The sequence below is a fragment of the Hakea prostrata genome, chromosome 4 (genome assembly GCF_041222555.1).
Source record: "Hakea prostrata isolate BN-2017 chromosome 4, UWA_Hpros_2, whole genome shotgun sequence".
In the NCBI taxonomy this organism is placed as follows: Eukaryota; Viridiplantae; Streptophyta; class Magnoliopsida; order Proteales; family Proteaceae; genus Hakea; species Hakea prostrata.
In genome coordinates, this window is record NC_142603.1 from 5,023,111 (window position 1) to 5,048,055 (window position 24,945).

Genomic DNA, 24,945 nt, shown 5'->3' on the forward strand with positions numbered 1-24,945 from the left:
ATACTCAAGCTTTGGACGGCTAGGCCAAGCAAGGCTGAGCACGAGGCCTCAACGCTGGTTCACCCACTTGACCTCAGCCCTCTCCGTAAGTCTAAAATTTTCAACCCAAAAACAGAAAGAAAAGAGAAGATATAAATTACAAAGTGCCGGTTTCCCGGTTTCGGTTCTAAATGGTTACAATTGTCAGTGTCGTGTTCGCCGTTACATATTGACCTGTCACTATTTGTGGGCGTTGGGACATCGCTGATATCCGGCACGGATCCCTAAACAGCAATTTTGTATGTTGGGAATCCAAAACAGACGAAATTTAGCTGTGAAAATCGGTTTTTACTACAGTTGTCACTATTATGCGGGCCGTTACATTCGGACACTTGTCCCTATTCTGCGGGCCGTTACATTACGACTTCACTGAAATCCGGCACGAAATGAATAAAAGATTTAAGAAAAAAATGAAAAGAAAATAAACGATTCGTTTCGGTTCTAGATGGATACAATTGTCACTATGTGGACCGTTACTTTATGGGAGTGTTTGATTACATGAATTCAGATATTTAAAATGAAAAGGAATTTCATATCTATGGATTCACTGTTCAAAAAACTAATTGTTTGGTTAGCCTCAATTTATCGAAGTCCATAGTGTTTTGTTGGATTACTTTGCTGTACAAATTTCATCAATTTTGTATGTATAGTGGAATCCATGAATTTCATCAAGTACCAAAGAATGACTTAATTCACGTTTTTAAACAAAAAAATGAAATCCCTAAATTTCATGAATCTATGAATATTTTAGGACCAAACAAGCATAAATCTCAGATTTGAAATCTCTAGATTTAGTAGGTCTATTTCGTCACATGAGTCTGGAGAGTTCAAATATCAAAAAATTTTAAATCTATAGATTTCAAATCTATAAAGTTATAATTCATAAAATTAATTATTTATGACTCTCTTTATTTAATGAATTCAAGAATTTCCACAACTAAATGGATATAAATCTAGCATTTATGAATTTAGGGATTTCAAATCTCTAGATTCATGTAACCAAGAGGCTCATAAAATCCGGCATTATTAGATATGTCAAATAGTTGTCGCTGTTACATGGGCCGTTACATTCGGACTTCACTAAAATCCGGCACGAAAACCCTAAAACGCTATTTCGTCTATCGGAAATCCAAAACAGCTGAAATTTAGCGGTGAAAATCTGTGTTTACGCCCACTGCTCTACTTCACCTCGGTAACTAAGACATCTCAGTCAGTCACAGAAAGCCTTGAAGAAGAAGCGGGAAAAGTTCTTTCCGTTCGCGTAGTAACGTTTTGGTTTCTATTTAAAACTTCTACAGAGGTTTCATCTCATTTCTCGGCTTCGAAAACGATGGTCATGAAGAAGGATAATAAGAAAGGAGCAGTCAAGCGCAAAATGGTTGATGCTGAGCTTGCCGGTAGAGATGGAGAGCGAGCACAATTACCTCAGTCGGTGGAATACCATGAAAACAGAGAATTGCTTACGGGTTCTCATTCGAACGATGGCCAAGGTTCTGAAGCAGCTGATGACGTAAATGAAGCAGATCAGGCGACTCTGCCGCAGCCGGAAGACGAGTCCAAGAATGCGGTTGAGGGAGAGGAAGAGATTCCGTCTGAAAAAGGAGATTTTGAGGAGGCTGCATTGAAACAAGTAACGGTGGCCGAAGAGTTTCCGGAGGGTTTTAAGCAGTCAATTATTTTGGAGACAAATGAGGGTGACGATTCGGGAACAGAGGAGGAACAAGCTGCGTTCATGAAGGAACTAGAGAACTTCTTTAAGGAGAGGAGCTTGGAATTCAAGCCTGTGAAGTTTTACGGAGAAGTGTTGAATTGTCTGAAGTAGGTCCTCACATTTTCAAGCATTTAACACTACTTCTGTCAATGAGTTTTCTCAGCTTTGCTAATTCTTGTGTACTTTTAACTGTGTTCAGGTTGTGGAGAGCCGTGACCAAGCTGGGTGGCTATGACCATGTATGCATTACATCTGCTTGGATTTCTTTATGGTTTTTCTTTACTTTGGGTTACTTGATGGTAATAGGCATGGGAGATGTCAAGGTTTAGAATATTAGCTCCGCGGAAGCATGCGTTGTCTGCTCGAAAGGTCCCAAAACATACTTAAAGAAGCAGGATGCTATCGCAATACCGTACAAATGATAAATTTGAGTCGTTCATTTTAATTTTCTTTAGTATTGGCGGCCTTATTCTATATAATTTCAGGAAAAATTTTCCCCCTGGACTCTGGGAGATTTATGCATTGTAATGTAGGTTTTACTTATGGAAAATGTGATTGGTCTCTACATGTTTGTTTGTGATCTTCAGGTAACAGCATGCAAACTGTGGAGGCAAGTTGGAGAGTCATTCAAACCACCAAAGTAAGAATTAAGATGCTCGATAATTTGATTTGAATGCCCCAGCCTTAGTTAGTTTCTATTGTTCAGTGTGCTTTTATAGTTTTATAGGTAAAATGTTCACTTTTTTTTTTTTTTTTTGTACTGGTGCTTTTTTAATTCTGGAAATGAAATGTCGCTGGATAGGTGTGAACCCAAGACCTCCCCATGGGAGTCTGGGCTTTTAACCGCTTTACTAACCCACCATTGACTATGTTCACTGTTTTTTCCTTTTGGAAAATTTGTACTTTGCTTGTGTTGATAAATGACATGATGACACAGAGCTGTTGTGGCATATTTTTTTATTTTCTTATTTTTAATTTACCATAAGTTGTTTACAAAGTGATAGAAATGGAGTGGACATTATAGGAGGAAGCCACAGACCTCAAGAATACTGTGATTATTGAATTGGAGATAGGATTCTTCATAAAATTAGTGTTGGAGGAGGTTGTAAATATAATCAACCCTTCTGCACCTCAAACAGTATTGATAAAAAATTAGTAAACTATAATTTTAGGAACATTTGGATGGACTATGATTTTAATCAAGGGGTAATACTAGACTTGGAGGTTATCCGAATTGACATCCTGGGAGATATTGTAAAGGCTGTAGGGGAGGCCACGGAGGTTGCAACAGTTGTAAGGAGGTACCTCTATTTTACACTTTGTGGTTGCAGATGAAATCCATTGTTAATACCCATTGCAAAAAGAGATCAGAGCTTTTGATTACATATAAGTGGAATTCATTTTGGACAAATTGATTTCTTAACAATAGGGTATAACTGATTTTTTTTGTGAGACTGTAAGGTTATGCTTGAGTAAAGTTTTGACCAGTCACTGTAGATTGGCTGTCCTCGATATGTCATTCATTTTGCCTTTCATTGGATAGGGGAGCTTATTTGTCCCATATTAAAGTGTTTGAGATTAAAAAGGAGATCCCTTGATTCCATTTGGTGGTTTAGTGGTCAAATAGGGTATGCAAACGTTGAAGGAGGCACTGATTTGATATGGATGAGATGACGGGTTGTATCACAAAGGTTGCAAAGGACATACTAGGGGAATAGAAAAGCAAACACCTTGTACTAAGATAGTCTTGGTGGTGGGCTCATGAGATCCAAGAAGCCATTGAGACCAAGATAGCTTTTCTTAAGACCTGGAAAAAGACAACTGAGGATAAAACAATTGATATATTTACCAGAAATGAAGTGAAGAAGATTAGTGGGGAATGCTAGTGCGAGGAAATATGACGATCTTTATAACAACATGAACACCAACGAAGGCTAGAAGCCTAGAAGCTAATTAAAAGACAGTCAAAGCAAAGGAGATGATGACTAGAGATGTTGACCATGTTTATTAAAGTTGAAGATGGTTAACAAGTGATGAAGGCATTATGAATTGATGGAATGAATATCTACGCAGCTTCCTAGATGAAGACATTTCAAGTAATAATGTGCCAGAGGGATATAATACTCATGATGACACCACTTTTCTTAGATACATTGATGCAGTTTGGCTGCCTGAAAACAGCCTCATGTGTAGGGATTCCTCCTGCACTGGTTCCATTGGGTGTAAGGAACCTCCCTAAACCAACCCCAAATCATGGGAGTAACGTAGGAATTTATTTAAACTTATGATTAGTCTATTAATTGAAGGATCTAAAAGAGCTAGGAGAAGGCAAATTGAAGTGAGTTCAACATGTTTAGTTTGGCCTTCTCTCAAGTATGGTTTTTTTTTTTTTTTTTTTTTTTGTTTTGTTTTTTTTTTTGTTTTTTTTTTTTGTGTGTGTGTCCCCCCCCCCCCCAAAGCTTCTGCAGATGTTCTTGTACTCTTTCCATTTTACTATTATTTTAGTTATTGTTTTTGCAAAGGTCCATCTAGCCAACTCCATTTAGTTGGGTTAAGGCTTTGTTGACAAAAGAAGACATATCCATTTTAAGAAAAGATTTGGGAAATTATTGCATGCAAATTGCCAATGTACTTTTTCTTAAATTATTAACAATATGAGTTCACCCCCATGGTTTGTGTCGTTATTTGCTGGCCTGGCAGCTAGATTTGTGTTTGGAATTCTGATATTTGTTGCTTAGTGAACCCTTTCACCTGTATGTTTTGGTTGTAACTATCATGTGTAAATGTAAGCCATTTTGAAACCAAATTATCTGACATTAGATAGAGTGGCTTTTGTGCTTAATACATTAAGAATGCTTTTTCTGTTGAGTGCTTGCTGTCTTCAGTCTCTGCACCAACAAAGGGGAAAAAAATTAGGAAAGAAGATAAAACCAACCCCCCCCCCCCCCAGCGCCACATCTCCAAGAAGAAATTGTGAATACAGTTTTTATGATTGATGGTAGTAACTTTAAGGGACCACCTTAAACTTACCTATTATTTTTTGCTTGGCAGGACTTGTACTACTGTCTCCTGGACTTTCCGAGGTTTTTATGAGAAGGTTTGCTGAAGATTGACAGATTATTTACTACTCGTTTAATGCTTTAGTTCCACTTTCTAAATTGGGCATCTTTTTATTCATTTTTGGATGCATCTATAGACTGTTTGAGGGTGAGAGTGATAATTCAAGTTATGGGACACAATTGTTTTTGGCATGTCAAGTTTACTTATCGTTTGAAGACTTGTGTAATTAAATATTTTTAATTAAAATTTTAATATGCAGATTTCATGTTATGGTATTCAAGTTTCAGAGTCCCTACAGGTCTATATGTGATTGGATGCCACAAACATGACCCCTTTGGTTACTGACGAATAAATGCGTTAGGTTCTTTTGTAAAATGCTCCTTTGTACTCAAAAGACAGTCCTCCTTTGCTTGGTTAGTTTTCCCAAATTGTTTACCATCACTTAGGACTCCCAACTGAAAGGGGGCCTGAGGACCAAGGCAGGGATTATGAGCCTGGAAAGCTATTTTTATTGGTAGAACATTAAATATCTGGTTGATTTGTATAGGATATATGGAGAGATGAAAAAGAATTAGAATGCTTTGACATTAGCTATCCATCAATTATAAATAGGGTGGTGCAATCCTGCATTCAGAATCACCATTTGGGATTACCAAGGGGCCACATGAAGAAATCTAGTACAATCATAAGGAGATAATCGAGTTCTGGAAATATTTTCTATTCAAAGGGCCACTTGGTAGGAATTAAAAAAAAAAAAAAGGGTTGTGGGAGGGAATCACAGTTATTCAACAATGCAAATATAGAAGGGATCCAATAAAAGAAGGAATAAAAGGGTGGGGATTTGGTTATTTCAATGGGGTTCTTGAAATTAAGTTTCATATGGTAGAGCATTTCACACCCAAATCTCAAGAGAGGGGGGGGGGGGAGGTGTGTGTCTATGTGGATGGAGTTCTTTCAATTGTTACTCATCCTAAATTAGTACAAGTAACGGGAATAGTGGCCGACAGCTGTAATAAATAAAGGAATCAAAGATGGAGGGAATTAAATCTGTTACTGTGTGCTGATATATGTTGTTGGAGGCCTTAACTAATATATTGAAATTTTTGGGATACGCGGTTGTAACATCATAGCGAAGGTAGGAAGTTGGGTGTAGTGTGAAGGCCATGTATTGATGTGCCCCTTGGCACCACATGATGCTATCATATGCAGAGCTGCATGTGTGTGTTGTAGCTTGAGATGAGATCTTGCAAGATACCTTGCTCTTTTTAGAAGGCAAGATGTAATGGCGTGTGAAATGACGGTGGAGATCTCAGATACCTAAACCAAATTTCGATATCTGGGTCATGTCTCAGAAATCTCAATAATTTCTTGATTACCTTAGTCATATCTTGAATATATCTTGGTCAGCTGTTGGTAATATCTCGGGTATATCAGTGAGATCGCAGTATATCTTGCCTTTTTGAGGGAGCGAGTTGGGCAGCGAGATTGAAATCTGGAACTATGGTGTGGTTATGGATGTCTATACTTGCTAGGGAGTTTGTTGTGGGTTGATATACGTTATTGTAGCTCTCACTTGGCAACTCAAGTTGGGACAGATTGTTGTAGCAGAATCAGAGCCGTAGGTGGCAGTGTACATCGATTATTGTTAAAACAAGCTAATGAATGATACCCATGTTTGGTAGGTCTAGCCTTGGAGGATGTCAAGATTCCTGTCTGTGGGAAAGCAAGGCTAGTGGGTGGGTTTCAGGTTTTCTATAAATTAACTTTGTTGAATGTTTCTGTTCTAACATTGGACCACCACATAATTCAGAGAGGATTGGAAGTGCTAAGTTTCTCCTTTTTGTATATAGGAAGCATGAAGAATACTCATAGAGAAGGCAACTCGAGCTGAAGAAGCTCATGCTGCGTCGGCCTCTTTTCTTTCTCTCCCCCACCTTTATCTTGGCTTTTGCTTTGTGTTTGGTCTTTGTCCCGGGCTTTTCTTTTATGATTCGCTCTTCCCAAGATTTTTTTTTGGAGTATCTTCCATATATTTTTTTCTGGGTTGTTTCAGGTAAGCTGTTAAAACAGATTGATGGGTTAGAGTAATTCATGCAAGTTGCACTTATGTCTCAAGTCATGACTAGCTAACTGTGTAGCTTTCCATTTTAGCCCTTCATTAAGATCTGAAACGCTTGCTGCTTTGTTGTTTGATGAGGCGTCCTTCCCCTGGGGTCTCAAAAATTAAGGGGTTCAAGCCTCCTCTAGCTAGATAGTCCTTGCCATTGCACATGAGGTCTGACTGCAAGCTGTCAATATGGTTTCATTGCTACAAGGAACAAATACATTGTTTGATGGTCAAAATTGTAGTAAGCAAGTTTGCCCTCAATAACATCACCTGGAAGAGGTACATGCACATCCCTTGTGGGGATATTTGCATCCATTCGGTTGAGCAAGCACCATTAGGATATTGTATAGAAAGTGTGGAGAAGTAGTTATTGAAAGAATTGGAGGTCTGAGTATAGTAGGTAAGATTGATTAGTACCATTCTCTGTAGTTGGTTCAGAAAATTTTGGTTTACCAAGTATTCCTTAATGGAATCCTGGTTCAGCCCTTGCAGCAGAATCAGAATCTTCCGTAGACAGGTTCACAGAGAGGTGAGAACAAAATTGAAGTCAATTAAAGTTAGATAAGAACCATTTGTTCCTTGTGATAGCAACGAAACACATTAAGGAATCAATCAAAGCTACAGCAAACTAGCAGCAAATTATAAGAACAAATAAGTGGATAATTTCGGAAACAAAAGTTGTAGGAAAAAAGGAAATAAAGAAAGAGTTAGAGGTATATGACCAAGGATTCTCATCTAGGCCTTACTTAGCATCTCGCTAACCAAAAGTCCAAATCTAGGAATCTCACTGAGCAACCCTGCAACTCTTTGGGCTTAACTGCATCTCGCAACTTTTGGTGGCATAAAACCAGAAATGTCATTAAACTTTTTAACCTAAAGTTCTTACGTAATAATAAAGTGGTTGGGAGGGTTATAGATTACCTACAACTCTACAAGCCTCTTTGGCTATTTAATGAACTGCACATTTTCAACAGTCTACATAACCATCAATGAATTAACTTACATTTTCGAAAACTTAACAACCATCGATGGACTGATTTATTGACTGGAATAATGTCTCCTAGATCTGAGATAGTTGTAACAAAGTAGATAACCTAAGCATGCATTAATTATTTTTAACCGTTCTTTGACTGGTATTGGGTGAACCAGAAAAAAGCCCAAACTTAGTTGTTCTGGCCTGAATCAATTGAACCTGTGTCAGTGAATCAGAGTAGGTTCTTTCAAGGAACTGCGGGCTAAGGTGGAGCCCTGGTTCCTCGCTTCCTGTGATGGTATTGTTTGGAGTAGAACTGGTCTACTTCAATTCTTCTGAAGCAAGTTTGATACTTTCTCTTATGGTATTATTTCATTGGATGCAGGAAACTTATTTTTTCAATAACAAATGTCTTTTTTCTGCTACTCCTCTGTTATAACAAATGAGTTCTTTGTTTTGCTTCCATGTTTTTTTAATCTTTATGTTTAGTAATCCATACATCCATTCATCAGTGTGTCACCTAACTTCTCTCTTTACACAGTCACTTCTTGAATATGAAAGGCATAAAATGCATGGTGATGAGCTCCCTGGACCTGTTTCTTCCCGTGCAGAGAACACGAATGCTGAAAACCCGGTAACTTCCCCTCACCTAGGACCTCTTTGATCTTTTATTAGCACTGACAGTAGATTTATCTCATTTGACATGTCCTTATCATCTGTTCTGGGAATTGTTCTTGTTGAATTGATTATAGATTATTTTACATAGAGCAACCTAATTCATGATCATTACTTTATTTTACTCTGTCCAAGTAAATGGCTTGTCAGAAGACTCAGAACTGCCATGGATGACTTCTTTTCATGAAATGTCTCTTTGCAGTCTGATGGAAAAGGCATGTGGCAATAGCAAGGTTTTTATTATGGACAAGTTATCAAGTGAACCTGTGTATCAATAATGCATATAGTAGACCCATGGTTTTGGATTGGCCAATAGAGAATTGGAATTGGCCATAAATGATCTGAATTTTTAAAAGAAATAATTGGTATTATAACAGCTTCAAAATTGGATCTGTTGTATGGTGCTTCTGCATGTAGATCCAGTGATTCACTTTAGAAACCATGGCGGGTCAGAATCTGAAATCTGTTTGGTGTGGTTGCTTCTTTTGTTTAGGATATCCTTGTAACCATTTTTGGTAGGCTGGTGACACCCTTTCTTGTTCTTAGGCAGATTCACTTCTTTTGGCTTTTCCATCAGAAGCTCATTCAATGGGGACAGTGGTCAGCAAACTCCCTTGCTAATTGAGTAGAGAGGGGAGAAGGGGTTTAGGTTTTAGGACTTCTTCATTTTTTTCTTTTGGTCTCTCCTGTAATGGTTATCCAAAGATCTTGGATTCTTCCTTACAAGGTTTCTGTCAACAGGCAAGTGGTAATCAAGCATCAGGGTCAGGTAGGACACTTAGGGAAGCTGCAGTTCGTGCTATGCTGGGATGGCATGCCCATCGCCTTCTTGGTAATGATGAGTTTACAGACCCAATTATTAAGGTATGGGGTAAAAATGACACCCCCTAAACCTGTTCTTCTCTTGGGCATTTTGTGGAATCCATTTAATACATGACCGTTCCTCCCTCCTTTTTGTAGGATAAGAGCTATGATTCTGTGCCAAAGCGTGAAAAACAGCTTAAAACTGTTGGTATGGCTATTTTGGAGGATCAGTATTCTTAACAGCATAATCCAATCTACATGGTTCCTCAGCTAATCTTTAATTATTTTTGTTTTCATTTTCATTTGACATAGGTGTACAGAAGCGTAAAAAAGCATCTGACCCGGAGCCTGCTGTAAAAGCCGCATGTACTAAGGTTGCAAAGCCACAGTAAGATCCCATCCATGCATTCCTTTAATGTTTTAATGGTGATCAGTTGGTCAGTCTCACCCACCAAAAGTTAGCTTCTCTTTCTTTGATATGGAAGTGCAAGATGACATTTACATGTATCTTGACTGATATTTCTTATTGAATAGTCTTTCATTGTGATCTCTTAAATGAGAGCATCTACTACAATTGAGAAAAATGAGAAACAAAGGGTAAACAAGACATAATTAGAATCAAATTAAACATCGAAAGGGAATTGAACTTAAATTTTTTCACAGTGGACCTCAGAAATGAAGCTAAATCTGATCTGGATTTTCTTCTGTCAGAACGGATATCATGGTTGTTGATCTCTGGGCACCTGCTGATTGGGTGAAGGTCAATGTGCAGAAAACTGTAAGCTAACCTAGACCCTGTAAGTAGAGGATAACAAAATTTGTCAACTCAATGTTGTTAATTCTATGCATGTGTCCACAGAAGGATTGCTTTGAAGTCTATGCTTTGGTTCCTGGGCTTTTACGTGAAGAGGTACGACCAATTTCTCCTGAAACAGTCACTCTCCCTTTATCTGGATAGATATATGTATATATGTACTTTGCTTTCTAAGCCTTTGTATTTGGGAAGCTATATCTGCCAATTGGACGCAGCTATTATCACCTGGATACTTGAACTTATAGGACTGACCTTTACATTCTTGCTTATGTGGGCAACCTCAATGTAAAGTGGGTGACAACCATCACCCGCAGCATTGTTTTACTAATGCGTGAGACATGTCTGCACTGTGACGGTTGTGATCTGGATAACATGCCCATTAAGCTCCGACAAGGAGGGTGAAACACATAGACATCACTTGTTGACCAAGGATTCTTACGTACACATCACTTTTTGAAGCCATGTTCTCATTTTCGGGCACCTAGAGCATTCTGTAGTCCTGTTCCTTGTGATTTCTCACTAGTTCATTGGTTAGAGCATCAGTATCCGGTGTTAGTTTAGAAGGGTCTAAACAATTGGATATGAACGTGATCAGTAAGAATGGATGAACCTGTCCTGTTGTTCTTGGATAGTTTTATGGAATGTCTATCAAACATGTAAGTAGGTTTTAAACCTCCCTATAGAAGCATGATCAAATGGTTAAAAATCATTTAACAATGGCAATTTGGGGATTTTGTTGTGCAGATGGAGGTTCTAATATGAAGTTAGCACTTTACACCCCCCCTCCTCCCCAGGGGAAGGGGAAGGAAAGAAAGAGGAAAACAAGGGGGAAAACCTAGTATGGTATTTTATTTTCAAGGTGGAACCTAGTTTATAGGTCATCATCCTTTGGGAAATTTTACATGCTATTGGTGCCATGGTAAAGTTTGCATTTCACTGCAAAGTGAACTTGTTCCGAAATATTTGGGAAGAGTAATGATATTTTAGGGTTTGTTGCGTATAATTTGGGAAACATATGCTTTGATCTGTTGAAATGGACCCTTTGAAAAAGCTTTTGCTTGCAGGTTGAGATTTTTTTCTTGGGGAGGTTGGGGGGGGGGGTGTTTAAAATGGATTCTCCTTGAGAACCTCAATTAGAAAAGGATGGAATTTTTGTCCTTGAATGTGATAAAATAAAATGTTTCATCACCTTACTAACCATTCGTGAGTTATCCTTTAGTGTGCCTTCTCTCATTTTAATTTGCTTCCGTATCTGAATTCAGTACTACAATTAATGTTGTTCCTGTGTACAGAGGTTTGGTAGCCCTAATTTGAAGATCTCCCCAAAGCATTAATTTCCTTTTTGAAGTGCTTTTTAACATTTTGCTGTTGAAACATGTGGTCTGAGAAATTGCTAAGAGGCTAGTTATTTTGTCAGAATGAATAATGAAATTGTTTCAGATGTGGGGTTTCTGGCCTCCATTTAAGTGGGCTTCCTCTGTATGTACTGATAACATAATCAACTCTGTCGAATGCTTTTGATGTGACATCTGATAATGTTGTTACATTTTAGTTTAATTTTTTCAGCCCGAGTAGCTTTAAGTATTATATCCTGATGGAGTACTCTGACCATACTTAGTTGGGATAAGGTTTGTGTTTGTTGTTGTATTCTCAGAGTAGCCATAAATTGTTTTGGGTCAGTGCATCATTGGCGTACCTTTTGTTTTGCCTGGAATCAGCATTACATTTTTCTGTGATAGAAGGTACAATACTCTCAGTTCCAACAAACAACACATTAACTTGTTTATCTTTGAGCTCAGGTGCGTGTGCAGTCAGATCCGGTAGGACGCTTGGTCATAACTGGTGAACCAGAGAAGCGCAACAATCCTTGGGGTCTCACCCCCTTTAAAAAGGTCTCTCTTTTATCTAATACTAGTGAATAATGATAGAATGTGAAGGATAGCTATATAGTTTATTTTTTTTCCTATCCCAAATTTGAGTTGAGGTCCTCAGGGTGGGGTGTGTACATTTTTTAACTAGTATGCCCAGACTTTAAGTCATGGATGAAAAACTCAAGGTTGTGTTTGTTATGATTTCTTGGAATACATTTCCAGCCTAGAATGCATATTAAACCTAGTCTTGATGTCAAAAATTAGTTAGATCAATAATGTTGTCTTAAGGGTTGGTCCATGGAGGTGCCAGGATCCTGCATGAATTTCAAAATGATTCTATTCATGTACCACCCTTACCCATGAGTAGTGTGCTTCATAGTGTTGGTTTTGTAAGTGATTGACATAGCTAGTTAGAGCTCATCTTCTGATCACCGTTTCTCAATTATAGAAAGCTGGACATGACTTTCGTCCAAGCATCCATTACAGTAACTGGGTTCTTCTTCCAGGTAATCAGCTTGCCGTCGAGAATTGATCCTCAGAGTACATCTGCTATAGTGACCCTGCATGGCCAATTGTTTGTGCGTGTGCCTTTCGAGCAGTCAGAAAAGCAGTCAAAAAAGTAGGACTTGGGAAGTTATACTCTTTTATCAATGTCAATTCCCAAAGATGACAGCAATTATGAACTAGGTAAAACCAGATTTTAGCAGATATATCAGACATTAATTAGCTCTATTGGTGCATATAGGTACATCATGAAAATCATAAAAAAAAATACTGAAAGCTTATACAAGTACTATACCGATATTGTAGAGCAAGCAGAAGTTTCTTTAGCTGGGATTTACTACATAGCCTTTTATAGTTTTTTGTGGTGGTGGTGGTGTTGTTGTGGGCTTTTGTTTTGTTTTTGACATGGTGGGAATGTTGGAAAGAAAATGACGTACCTGTTGCAGTTTATCACCCTATGTAGGTAGTCAGACATGTCCTCTGAATATGGTGGTGGTACCGTTTTATTCTTCTGTACAAAGGGTCCCTAAAATGAGGTACATTAGGTCTCTTAAGCCCTAAATGGCTCAAGTGGGTGTCTGCTCTGCCTGTTTTACTCTAAAGTCTCCCATCTCGTTCACAGAGACGTCCATCGTGTTGTCTTCTCTGGTACAGCCAATCTTTCGATTTCTGAACGTCTTTCAGAATCGGAGAATCCCAAGGTCCTTTTCCCTTTCAAGTCCCAGATCTTGGGGATTTGATCTTAGAATCCAAGAGAAACGCATACCAAAACTCGCATACCACTGAAATCAATCACAACCACAACCACAGGTCCACAGCCTCCTCGTTCGGGTCTTGTGGTCTGTTTGGTGGATTAGAAGCCATTTTCATCCCAACGTTTTTTTTTCTTCCCTCCTGAGGGAGTTTTCTTTCTGAATACTTCTTCACCTTCTCAATGAAGCAAATGCTGCTTCTCTGCATCTCCTTGTTCAGTAGTTTGGGGATTATTGAATGGTTGCTCAAACAAAGATCTCCCAAGCATTGAGAAAGTCATTAAATGGTTTGCATAATATTCAACTTCTGTGTGGTTTTGAATGGAGAGACACCTCCTGAGTCCTGACCTCCGGATGGCTCTACTAGATAAACTAAAAGCACCGTCAAGGAATTCTTCTGGCTCAATCCCAATTCAAAAAGCATCGTTTCGCACCTTATATGAAGCTTTCAACGGAAACCCAGATTATTTAACCGCCATTACCGGCTCACAAACTCTAATTGGAGTCAGACTGCTGTGTAGATTGGTTTGTTCTCGATCTTTCTATTATTTGGGAGGATGATGAAGACCCAAAGGAAGTAGATTTAGATTGGTGGTAGGTTGAAGAAGATGTAATACTTGAAGAAGCTCCCACCCTTTACCGAAGAAAAAAGAAGCAGCTCCCACCAACTAGTGAAGGAATTAATGGGGAAGTACATATGGAAATTGTGGATTTTAGAAGAAGAAAGAGTTGGAGAGAGACTGAGAGAGAGAGAGCAAAGGACGGTCTAAGGGTATAGACTATAGATTATTTTACATCCATCGATTCTCACCAGATTCACTCCCCTCCCCCTCCCCTCCCCTCCCTCCCTCTCTCGTTTGGGTTTCTTTTGCAAACCTAAGAATTCTGCTGCAATCGGGAATTATTTTTTATTTCTTTTCAGAATCTAAGGCGTACAACGCGCACCTCGAGAGAATTTGAACTCTCACCTCTTATAAAGGATTTGACTTTTTTTTTTTTAAATAAAAAAAAAACCTCCTAAATAAAAACATTGATCGTTTTCCAACTGAGCTATCCTTGGGTTAGTGGACTTTGAAGCTTTACCCCAATCTTCGTTTATGCGAGGTTAAGGATTTTTTTTTAATAATATTTATTTTTGGTAAAAAAGAAATATTTGAGAGGACATAATGGTGTACTTTTTTTTTTTTTTTTGATACTGAATAAAAGCTTATATTAGTTAAAGAAACAATTACATAGTTTTTTAAAGTCTACAACAGCATTAGTAATTTGGTGCTGGTGGTCTACGGCTGGCTGATTAACCTTGTTGTGTTGGGCCTTTGGGGGGTCTTTATTACACTTATTTCTCCAGTGGGGTGTTTTTGTTTGTGTGGTTTTTGGTTTGTGCTTGTCTTGTCATAGAAAAGATTGAACCAATGGGAGTTGGTCTAAATGGTAAGTAGCTTGGTCTGCTTAAACAAAGTATCGAAATCTTGTGGATGCAAAAAATCCCAGTTGGGAGACTCACCCACCACGCTGTGCTACTTTGGTCGAACACCGGATTAATCAGGGCAAAGCCTTGGAAATCGGGGTTGGCAACCCAAAAAAAAAAAAAAAAGATTGAATTATCAGACGCCATGAGGTGATTAATTGTCATCTTTTCTTCTGATACATCAGAGAATTAGGGGAGACAAATGCAAGCTCTCACCTTCTTTTCCAACAAACCACCCCGCCTTAAGGTTTATGAAGAACTTTTGGTCTCAACCTTCTTCACCAGGCCCAGCTGAAAACCGGTTCCCGTTTATGGTACTGGCAATTACGTGTTCCTCAATAAGAATTCCCTCCGATCATCATATGCATAAGAGATTGTGATAATCCTTCAACTATGGAGTGAAGTTTGACCATACCGTCATTCTCATTTATCTACAACAATGTTGAACTTGTAATAACAGAAGTAAAATAACATAGAAAGAAAACAGGGGCTCAAGAAATTCTGAAAGACCTGTAACGCCCATAGGTTATGGCAGAAGCAAAGGCTTTGATCAACATGGCGTTACTGTCTTAATAAAGCTTCTTGTAAGAAATGAAATTCATTTTTCCAAGCAAGAATTTACAGAGCATGTTCTCCAGAATAACTCACCATGCTTCTTCATCTTAAATATGAGGAAAGTTTGAAAAGATGGGGGAGGGTCAAAAGAAAATTCTTTGGAAGAATCACTGAACATGTAAGGATTTAGGGATATAAATAAATTTAACATACATTATAACAGAATATTTTCATTTTTAATGAACATGATGAGGTGCAATCACATTGATGCCAAATCCAGCTCTTCATCCGAATCAATCACATCTTCATAATTATAGTAGGCATTCACCTGCACCAGCGTGGCATTAAAATTAACCAAAGTGAAACAGCATCTTTATAGTTTGAGATAAACCAGTAAAGTAGATCATAGTGCAAAAGAAGTAGCCAAGAAATTGCCATTTCTGATCAAGCTAATTAGTTCCCAGGTAGTGGCAATATTGTCAGTGAGTCGGCTGATCTTTATGCTTTCAGTAGTGAGGTAGTTTAAGAACACAAGTAAACAGAAAATAAATTGAAATGTTTTGAGTGAGTTCGAGAGTATAACTCTGTATCATCCTTGGGAAAACTGAAATTTAGTTGTCCAACTATTCGACATGGCAGTTCAGTTTGTGCAACTATAGCCTATCATCAAATCTCCCAGATACCCAACCATTCCCAGCCTAAGAAAACTGAAAAAAATAAAAATGTGCTTCACACTGCCAAATTGTCAACTAAATCTCCCTCCACCACCTAGAATAAAATTTTCAACATTTTTAACATCCTCAGATGATGATCAGGTAGCACCTTTTTTTTGAGTCTAGATTTCTTAAATGGGCCACGTTGATCACAGTAATTCAATTTTGCCTACTTCCAAGGGCATGCAATGCAGTTGCAGATGCCTTGGCTAAGGTGGCCCTCTTGGTTGAGCTACCGATTGTGTGGCATAACACCAATCCTTGGCTGACTCAGTTATGCCATCATGAAGCCAATGCTTGTAATAGCTCCTTTGTTCAATTGATTTTCTATCCCCCCCCAAAAAAAAGAAAAAAGAAGCCTACTTGAAGGGATGAACAGCAACATAAATACGAAACTTAAAAGAGAAAGAAAAAAAAACTTGATAAATGAGTAAAACTTGTACCTTTGGCCTTGGTACAGTAGCTGCAAAAGTATGGAAAACAGGGGAATCAAATTTGGGGGGCTCCAACACAATGTACGCTCCTTTATTGTTATACCTCTGCTCTGTTGCCTACATAACAGACAAACTCATGTTCAGATGAATATTTCCTTGATCTTATGACAACCACTCAGATGATTTTGTTAGTTTGTACCAAATTTATGTGCACAAGTTCTGTTTCAGGACTAAAATTTCTCTTACGATAAAAACCCAGGCATTCCCAAGCAAGCATGACCCATAATTCTTATGGCCCTGAAATCAAAGAGGCAACCAGGCAACCCAGCAGACATTTTGCTTTCAAACAACATATTAAAGGTTAAAGGATTCCTAGGCCTTCCAAAAGATTCAATTAAGTAAATAAATCCAAAATGAGACTCTATCTATCAACTAGGTATCCTATTCCAAATAAGCACCCAATTAACTACTAATCCTGCGTGCTGAAATCACCGCCCACTTTTGGGCTTTTAAATTAGGTTCATTATACCAATAAACCTAAATAAAAGAAGCCTAGACTCTGTAGAACCCAACCATGGGCCAAAATTAAGCCTTCTAATGCCCAACTGACCCAACAGGACAATTTTTAACTGCGTCAGTTCAGCTGCCAAGGGTTCCTGGATGTGAGTCTTCTGAGTGGCCACAATGCACAAAAACAACTAAGGTTAGGACTGACTTCAAACTCACCACTCCCAGGAAATGCATAGGTGGGAGGAGAACTGGGTAATGCCATTTTCCCTGCTAACCATGCCTTTATGGGACAAATGAAAAATATAAAAAAGCTGGTTAGAATGCACATCTTATAGATGTGTTATCTTTCCTCCTTTTTTCTTTTGAAAAGTAGGGGCAGATGGGATAGTATTGCTAAAACCTCAAGAAACATAATTTCACCTTCAGTATGCATTAAACCATACTTAAATTTCATGCCAAATCTTTTGCTTCATGAGGCATCGATGGGATTTTTGTGATGGGAGTTCAAAAATAAAAAAGGAGACTAACATAATATCCCGTTAGTTAATATTTTTAAATGCAAGCATCTCATATCAAGGTAACCTTATTCATATCATGTAGAATTGGTGCCTGTTCTTGTTTACGTATCCAGTTATTGGCCCAAATTTGTGGGTAGCAATTGCTGAAACTAGTGATGCACTTTGAAAACAAGCCTTAGTTTCCCTTATGCGAGAGTATGGTGCGTACTTCATTTGTAATAGAAAAGATAATCCAAAGAGAAAGCAAACTTGTTAAGCAATGAGAAGTGAAACAGAACAAGATGCAGAAAAAGAAAAAAGAAAAAACCTGAAACTGAGGGTAATCAGGAGCACTGAAAAGTGTAATTAGCATCCCAGACTCCACTGTATGGTCAATTGTGTATCCCTCCTGCATTCCTGAAAGACCAGGTCGTTTTTCCCTTGCATCAGGTCCTTCATGTGATCTAATAATCAACTGTAATTCCAGAAACAAGCATCTTTACAATTAGCACTACAAACTGATAAATAAATCAGAAATCTTTAAACAAGATAGAGGAAGGAATAAAATGACAATTTTCCACATAAACTGAGTTACAAAGAAGGTTGAAATAACAAGCACGATTCCAATTAGGGGTGGCAACTTTTATCCTTGCCCACCTAAGCTGCCAAATTATATGATGTGATGATACAGTATTCAACTGGAATACTGATAAATTAATAGCATATTTTTTTAATATGCTAACCACCACAGCCAATTCCAAACTCCATTGCCAAAAAGAAAGCAAATAAAGTACACAACTTAAAACGGCCTAATCAAAATTGCCAGACCATAAACAAATTGGGTTTAGGTTCAGCTCGTTTGATAAGCAGGTGGGTTCCACCTGGTTGCTGCATCTACTTCTAGATCCTGGGAGTTGGTGTGGGTGACTCTGAAATCCTTCCCCTTAAAGCAGAGGACATATGGCTTCTTGCTACTGTAGCCAACATCTCTTTGTATACCTATCTGTCCATGTGCACACATGCTCATGGGCTGGGAGCACGAATTTGCATATCAATAACCAAATTCTAAAAGGCTGAAATTGTAACTAAGCAATGCATGGAATGATAGTACCTCTTTTCACAGGCTTGATATGAACTCATTTCTCATGAAATCAGTGTTTTTATCCTATCAAATTTCTTCCAATTTAGGAGACAAGATTGAAGCCTATTTGATACAGATTCCTTCTCAAAGCTAAAATGTTAGAAGTACTCGTACCAGTCTTGTAATATTACAGTGTTTAAAATTGATTAATCAATTTGCCTCAAATGCAGCATGGTTCAACATGAATCTAAATTCAAACTAATCATTCCAAAATTTTATCAAGAATTTCCAATTTATAATTTCCTAAAGAAGAAAGGGTATTATTTTATAAACTGATGCTGCAAGTGTAAGATTTGTAAAGCTTGGTATGAGATCTTGCAAGATCTTGCCAAGATCTCATAAGATATCTTGCTTTTTTAAGAAGAGCAAGATTCCCACATCTTGCTTAAGATCTTGCCAATTCTCTCCATATCTCGTTGGAACTCTCAATTTTCATCAGATTTTTAACGGATTTCAACTGGATTTTTACTTGCAACTACTCTTAGCACCTCTACAACACTAAAGGAAGATCAATCATTTTATGCTTGTTTTATGAATTTAAGAGTTATGACTTATATAGAACTTCTGATGGTGATATAATTCTATTATTTTATTATCGAGAATCAAGATTGTGATATTCATATAGATGGAATTTTGATGATATTTAAGTTATTTGATACACTTGCTTTTCATTTATGTCTTAAAGGTTCTATATTACATGTTGTATAACCTTGCATTTCCCAATCCTATAGCATTTCAGTTTCACATTTAGGGTGAACTTAGAACTCATACTTAGAGTTGTTTTCTCACAAATCCAAGGCCAACAATGTGTTCAAAAGGCCCAAATTGACTAACTACCAAGTTTGAGCCCAACCTGGACCCTAAAACCTAGAGATGAGCCATCGAGTTGGCCCAAAAAAAAAAAAGACCATATCTCGACTAGGATTTTGCTAACTCGGTCGAGATCTTGGTTTTTGGAAGGGGTGAGATCTTGAAACATGTCACTTATTCCCCCACTTTTCTTTAGGAATGACATCTTCATGTTAGATTCACCCACCTTGCTTTTGTTGCCAACAAAAGTTTCTTCATCTACAAAAACTAAATCAACCCTGGCATTTTCTGAATCCATTGTGATTGGGGGAGGAAAGGCTGAAATACTGGTAAATTCATCAGTCACTGATATTTTAGTCATACTTTTAGCAGTGTCCAAGTGTTGATAAAATTTTCATGCAGTATTGTTTTCAAGTTTAATCATTCTTTCACTACTCCAAAAAAACTGTGATAGTTATGATCATTCCAAGTATGACTTGTACCAAATAGCAATGTAATACTAAATAGGATCTATATCTCTCCGTTCTTTCTTCTTCCTTTTTCTTTCTTTCTTTAGTTGTCTAACTGTCTCTTATCTACATAGAAAATCCATTCCAGCTTGATGAACTTTATTTCAACCGTCTATCAACTGTTTACAACCATGTGTATAAAATATAAACTTAAACCTTCACTGATAAAAATGGTTACCATTCAAGCAGTCAATTATGAGCAACATATTGCAAATTATATAGAACTTCATTTGAAACCTTGGTTTGAACCTTACCTTTAACTGATACTTCTTTAGGAACTCTTCAGTGCAGTCAGGACCCCAGAGTAGACCAATGCCTCTCTCTTTATTTGGAGAGAGACCTGGGCTCATTGATGGATCTGACCACAACACGTCACCAGGTATCAAGTTCAAACCTTCCCAAGGAGGATCAAGAACTGATCTCCTTGCTTTCAACAATTCGTCCAACGAACCAAGTGAGAGAGAAGTTGTGTCTGGCTTTAGGACCACTTTGCGGCCCTTCTTCCCCTTGGTCCTCTTTGATGGAGTAGCTTCCATGCTGCGAAAAAGCCCTCCGTGACTGGTATAAACTTGCCCAGCTATAATGGAGGACAACGGGAGCCCCTCAAAGCATCCTAAACACTTTCGGTAGACATGTTTCCCTTGGTCTCCATATTTTGCCATCACCTCTTGCTCAAAACCATAGACAGATGTGCAATATTTGGATTCATGATTCCCACGGAGAAGAAATACTCTATGCGGTAAGAGGATCTGTAAATTCAGACAGATTATTCAGAAATAAAATATAAAGAAACGACTAAAAGATAAATAATGTAAGAAACTATAGATTTAGTGTCAAGAGCACTGGAATCAAAGTGAACCCCCTTTCCCTTTCTACTTATTAGGATAATGTTTAAGCAATTGTGAACTATCGAAAGGAATGTAAAGATTAGGGGAAGCTGAAGTTCAGCTCTCCAACCAGCTCTACTGAAGTGATACTAAAACGAGGGGGCCTACGTTATGGATTCCTCTCTTCAGTACTTCCCCTCTGGTAATGAGGGACAAAAAATTAATCTTTGGGTGCCATTCGTCAGGTCTATTTTCTCTTGTTGTAAAGGGGTAGATGGGAAGCAGCAGAATTTTTTAGGCGCAGCAAGCTCAATTTTGTCACATAATTTCGAGTCAAATAAGCAAAAATATAAAACCCTATAGGCCAACAGTCAAAAGCAGAACCTCGTCCTCTAGAAGCAGAAGTTTATCCTCGTTTTAACTTTCTCCCAAAAAAATATGCAGTAAATAAGAATAAAAGGTGAGGAGAGGAAGAAAAATCCTACCTTCCAAGCCAACAACAGCAGGAATGTCTCAAGACCCCAAGCTCCTCTATCAACATAATCACCATTAAACACGAAGAAGCGATTCTCAGATGGAAACCCAGCGTTACGCAAAAGGAATATCACGTCATGCAACTGCCCGTGAACGTCACCGACGACTACGACAGTGGAATCCTCTCCTTCCACATCAATTCTGACGCAATTAGGTTCCTTGTGTAGAATCTTAGAAGCCGAAAGAACCAAAGAATCGAAAACCGAGACGGGTAAGACAGAGGGGAAATCCGAAGGCGCAACGCTCCTAGAAGACCAGTCGAAGATGGACATAAGGTCGAGGATCCAATCTAGAGTTACCTTCCCATCTGTAGGCCATGAGATAGGGATTTGAGATGGTGGAGAATTAGGGTCTTCAACAGTCGTAGCAATGTCTTCGACGGAAGAGTTCTCATCCGAAGCAAGCTTCGTATTAGGAGAAGAACTCGTGGTGGTCGTTGTTGAAGTAGGAGATTCTGACTGGGATAGCATAGTTGGAAAGATCCCTAACTGTTACTGTAGAAGTATTTAGAAGAAGATCTCTCGCAAACTCGAAAAAAGGATTTAACAAAGCGGAAGTGTTTTAGGTATTTCCGACTTCCAAGATCCAATAGAAGAATATAGAAACAAACTGAGTCGAAGCGACATTCTCTTCTCCTGTAAAGCATACAGGTGGGATTTGTGATGCAAAGCTCAAGTACATGTCCGATCTGCTAACAGAGAAACTTCGCATTTGTTTCGTCTTTCCAAGTTTCTGGAAAAAAGACGGATTTTTTTTTTTTTTTGATTTTTTAAAGATAATACGTATCTATTATTATCGAAGAAAGTTTCTGTCAGGCGGGTTTGCGCACTACGCCAGACACTGAGTTCGTGAAATTTCTATAATGCCCTTCTTCAAGCCTATAATGACTGGTTGATTTAATTTCTTGAGAGTGAATGCGAATTAATGACTCCATTAATGGTGCTTTTCTTGGGGAATCGGGATCCTTCTGTTTGAATCCTGACCGATAAAGGTATGTTTTCCCTTTCACATATTTTTATCATCTAATATGTGGTGAAGAAGTGTATAGAGAACACAGACCTCTACTTAAAAAATTCGGACCCTTTCCATACTAGATGCTCGTCATACTTGAAATCATCCTCCGTGAGTTAAGTTGGGATCTTCCATCTTCATGAGTAGAGGATCATGCTCTTATCAAATATTTTTTATAGCACATTTAAGAGGTGGAATTCACCCCTATCCAATTTGTGAGTACTCAGGTAAAATCTCTCATAAATGTGTGATGTAGAAGAGTGAAATATGGTACGAAAATGATCTGAAGTCTGAACTCAATGATTAAGGGTGTGTTAGGTTACACGAATACAAAGATTTGAAATGAAATGCAATTTCAAATCTACGGATTCATCGTTCAAAAAATTAATTGTTTGGCTTGCCTCAAATCTATCGAAATTCATACAGTTCCATTGAAATACCAATTTGAATTCGTAAATTTTATCAATTTGATAATTATGGTAGAATTCAAGGATTTCATCCAATCCCCAATAACGACTTAATTCACGTTTTTAGGCATAAAAATAAAATATCTAGATTTCATGAATCCAATAATATTTTATAACTAAATAGGTAAAAATCTCCAATTCAATAATCTAAGAATTTGCAATATTTGGATTCAGATAACCAAATAGAGCCTAAGAGAATCCAGTCTCAAACATGTCATTGACAGTCAATCCAAAAATCAAAATTAATCAGTTCCATTTTCCCCTGTTTGTCCTTTTGTTGGCGAGAATGGTGGTTTGGGTTTTTTTCGTATATGTTTGATAGATCATAGTTTTGAATGGAGTAACTCAAGCTCCGGTCCAATTTTCCGGCCCAACCTCATTTCAAGTGGACGCGGCAATCCCTTTAGCAGTCTAAAACCAAATGGTTGCTAAAGCTTTGCCACCAAAAGTCTACATCGGCTGCTAATTTGGTGCACCAACTAGGCACTCTTTTAACTTTCTTCAAGTCAATAATGACTTCTTTACCTTATAAAAGAAAATAATAATAATAATAATAAATAAAAAATAAAAAATCAATAATGACTTTACTGGATTATTATAAGATTTTTTTATATTAAAATGTCATGTAGCATTTCATTAATTTCGACTAAATGACTAATGAGAGCATGCTGGAAATGGTGTCCAAAAAAGAAAATTGGTAATTTTTAGTTAAAGTAATGTTAGTAGAATGGTAAGATTCATATTTTTCAGTAGAGAAGTCATAAGTTGGATCCTTGCGGATAACGATTTTCCCTCTAGTGGTGAAACCAGTACCTCTTACTGGAGATTCTCGGTCATGGGTTCGACTCTTACTTAGGCATATTAAATTATTAACTCATCTTTCATCGCAAATCTTTTCTTTTACTATTGTATTCTTTATTTTTATTCAAATGTCATATTTGATCCATTAAGTTTTTTTTCCCTTACAAATTGTTGGGATCCTTTATAATTTTTCATTTAAGAATTTCTTCCCATTGATTTCATTCTCTTATATAAATAAATCCTTAATAAATAAAATTTTATTCATATTTAATATTATACAAATAACTCATAAATATTGTTATTTTAAATCCAATGCGATTTAATCCTTAATAAATAACTTTTGATTAACCAACGCAGAGCTGTTCTTAGTGGTTGAAACCAACACTTTTGGCTGAAAAGATCGTCGTTCGACTCTCATTGAGGCACATTAATATTCCCATTTCCCGGCTTAATAAAGCCCAATTGTAACAAAAAAAAAAAAAAATTTTGATTAAATTTCACTATCATTTTTTTATCAATCCATCCAATATCTAATATTATACCATAAAAATCAAATTCTATCATATCATATCATATCATACTATTCTCCATTTGTAGTCGTTAGGTTTTTTATTGAGTTCATGTCTGAAGGAAATTGTAATGCATGGTATGTATTTGATGGGTTTCATTACTTCATAGATTGTCTGCTTGCCTTCCTACTGAGTTGGTTTAATTTGTTTGGTTTGCCATTTATGTATTTGCATTTTAGCTAGGCTGTTCCGTTGCTTCAAATAAACACCGATCTTTTTCTTATATACTTCGTCCATATGATATCTTTCGGACGAGGAAAGTGATTTGAATAAATATCAAAGAGTTAATGATTACCAGGTCCATTGGAAGTCCGAGAGCCCCAACTTCCTTAATGGTTACGTTTAGAACTATGTTTTGTGCGCTCTTCTCCCCCCTCCAATATGTAATTCTTGATGAGTTGTTACTCTGCTAAATGAATTTGATGTTTTATTTATTATTTGTATTTTTTAAAATAATAATAGAATATAAATTGAGATACAAATCTTGATGTTTTGTAAGATATATACTTTTATTACTAGAATAGTGAAATACAGTACAATTGGATAATTTTTTTAAATGTAGTATAAAAAAACAAACAAACATAAAATTATATTCAAATGAACATCTAAGCATTAAAATGATATGAATGAAATAAGAATTTTATTGTTATTTAGGTTAAACAACATCATTAAGAATATAATGTATGATGTTATAGACATTAATTAATAATTTTGAAAGTTTTTTTTTATCAAATAACTTTATGCCACAACAATTTCAATATAATTTTACTCCACAATTATAAATTTGTA

The 24,945-nt window shown here is 37.3% G+C and overlaps 2 protein-coding genes across 2 annotated transcripts; one reads left to right on the plus strand and one right to left on the minus strand.

Annotated features, from left to right (window-relative positions):
* The first annotated feature begins 1,243 nt into the window (after positions 1 to 1,243).
* Positions 1,244 to 13,045, plus strand: LOC149017289 (AT-rich interactive domain-containing protein 3-like). Its single transcript, XM_089151620.1, has 12 exons — positions 1,244 to 1,857; positions 1,950 to 1,989; positions 2,338 to 2,390; positions 4,802 to 4,847; positions 8,432 to 8,524; positions 9,307 to 9,429; positions 9,526 to 9,577; positions 9,682 to 9,757; positions 10,081 to 10,147; positions 10,229 to 10,279; positions 11,983 to 12,075; positions 12,561 to 13,045. Exons 1-12 carry the CDS (start codon positions 1,370 to 1,372, stop codon positions 12,675 to 12,677), a joined length of 1,299 nt encoding a protein of 432 aa, XP_089007746.1. The 5' UTR covers positions 1,244 to 1,369; the 3' UTR covers positions 12,678 to 13,045.
* Positions 13,046 to 15,020: 1,975 nt separating this feature from the next.
* On the minus strand, positions 15,021 to 22,047 carry PP7 (serine/threonine phosphatase 7). Its single transcript, XM_089151621.1, has 5 exons — positions 21,260 to 22,047; positions 20,202 to 20,696; positions 17,816 to 17,962; positions 16,490 to 16,597; positions 15,021 to 15,661 (listed from the first exon to the last, which is right to left on the minus strand). Exons 1-5 carry the CDS (start codon positions 21,776 to 21,778, stop codon positions 15,593 to 15,595), a joined length of 1,338 nt encoding a protein of 445 aa, XP_089007747.1. The 5' UTR covers positions 21,779 to 22,047; the 3' UTR covers positions 15,021 to 15,592.
* Between the last annotated feature and the right edge of the window lie 2,898 nt (positions 22,048 to 24,945).

Excerpts from the sequence above, each read along its gene's own strand:
- PP7 (XM_089151621.1), bottom strand. The coding sequence starts at position 21,778 with ATGCTATCCCAGTCAGAATCTCCTACTTCAACAACGACCACCACGAGT. Across the intron at positions 17,963-20,201 it reads TAAAGAAGTATCAGTTAAAG|TTGATTATTAGATCACATGA; the intron begins GTAAGGTTCAAA and ends CTGGAATTACAG. Across the intron at positions 15,662-16,489 it reads CTACTGTACCAAGGCCAAAG|GTGAATGCCTACTATAATTA; the intron begins GTACAAGTTTTA and ends ACGCTGGTGCAG.
- LOC149017289 (XM_089151620.1), top strand. The coding sequence starts at position 1,370 with ATGGTCATGAAGAAGGATAATAAGAAAGGAGCAGTCAAGCGCAAAATG. Across the intron at positions 8,525-9,306 it reads ACACGAATGCTGAAAACCCG|GCAAGTGGTAATCAAGCATC; the intron begins GTAACTTCCCCT and ends TTCTGTCAACAG. Across the intron at positions 9,578-9,681 it reads AAAACAGCTTAAAACTGTTG|GTGTACAGAAGCGTAAAAAA; the intron begins GTATGGCTATTT and ends CATTTGACATAG.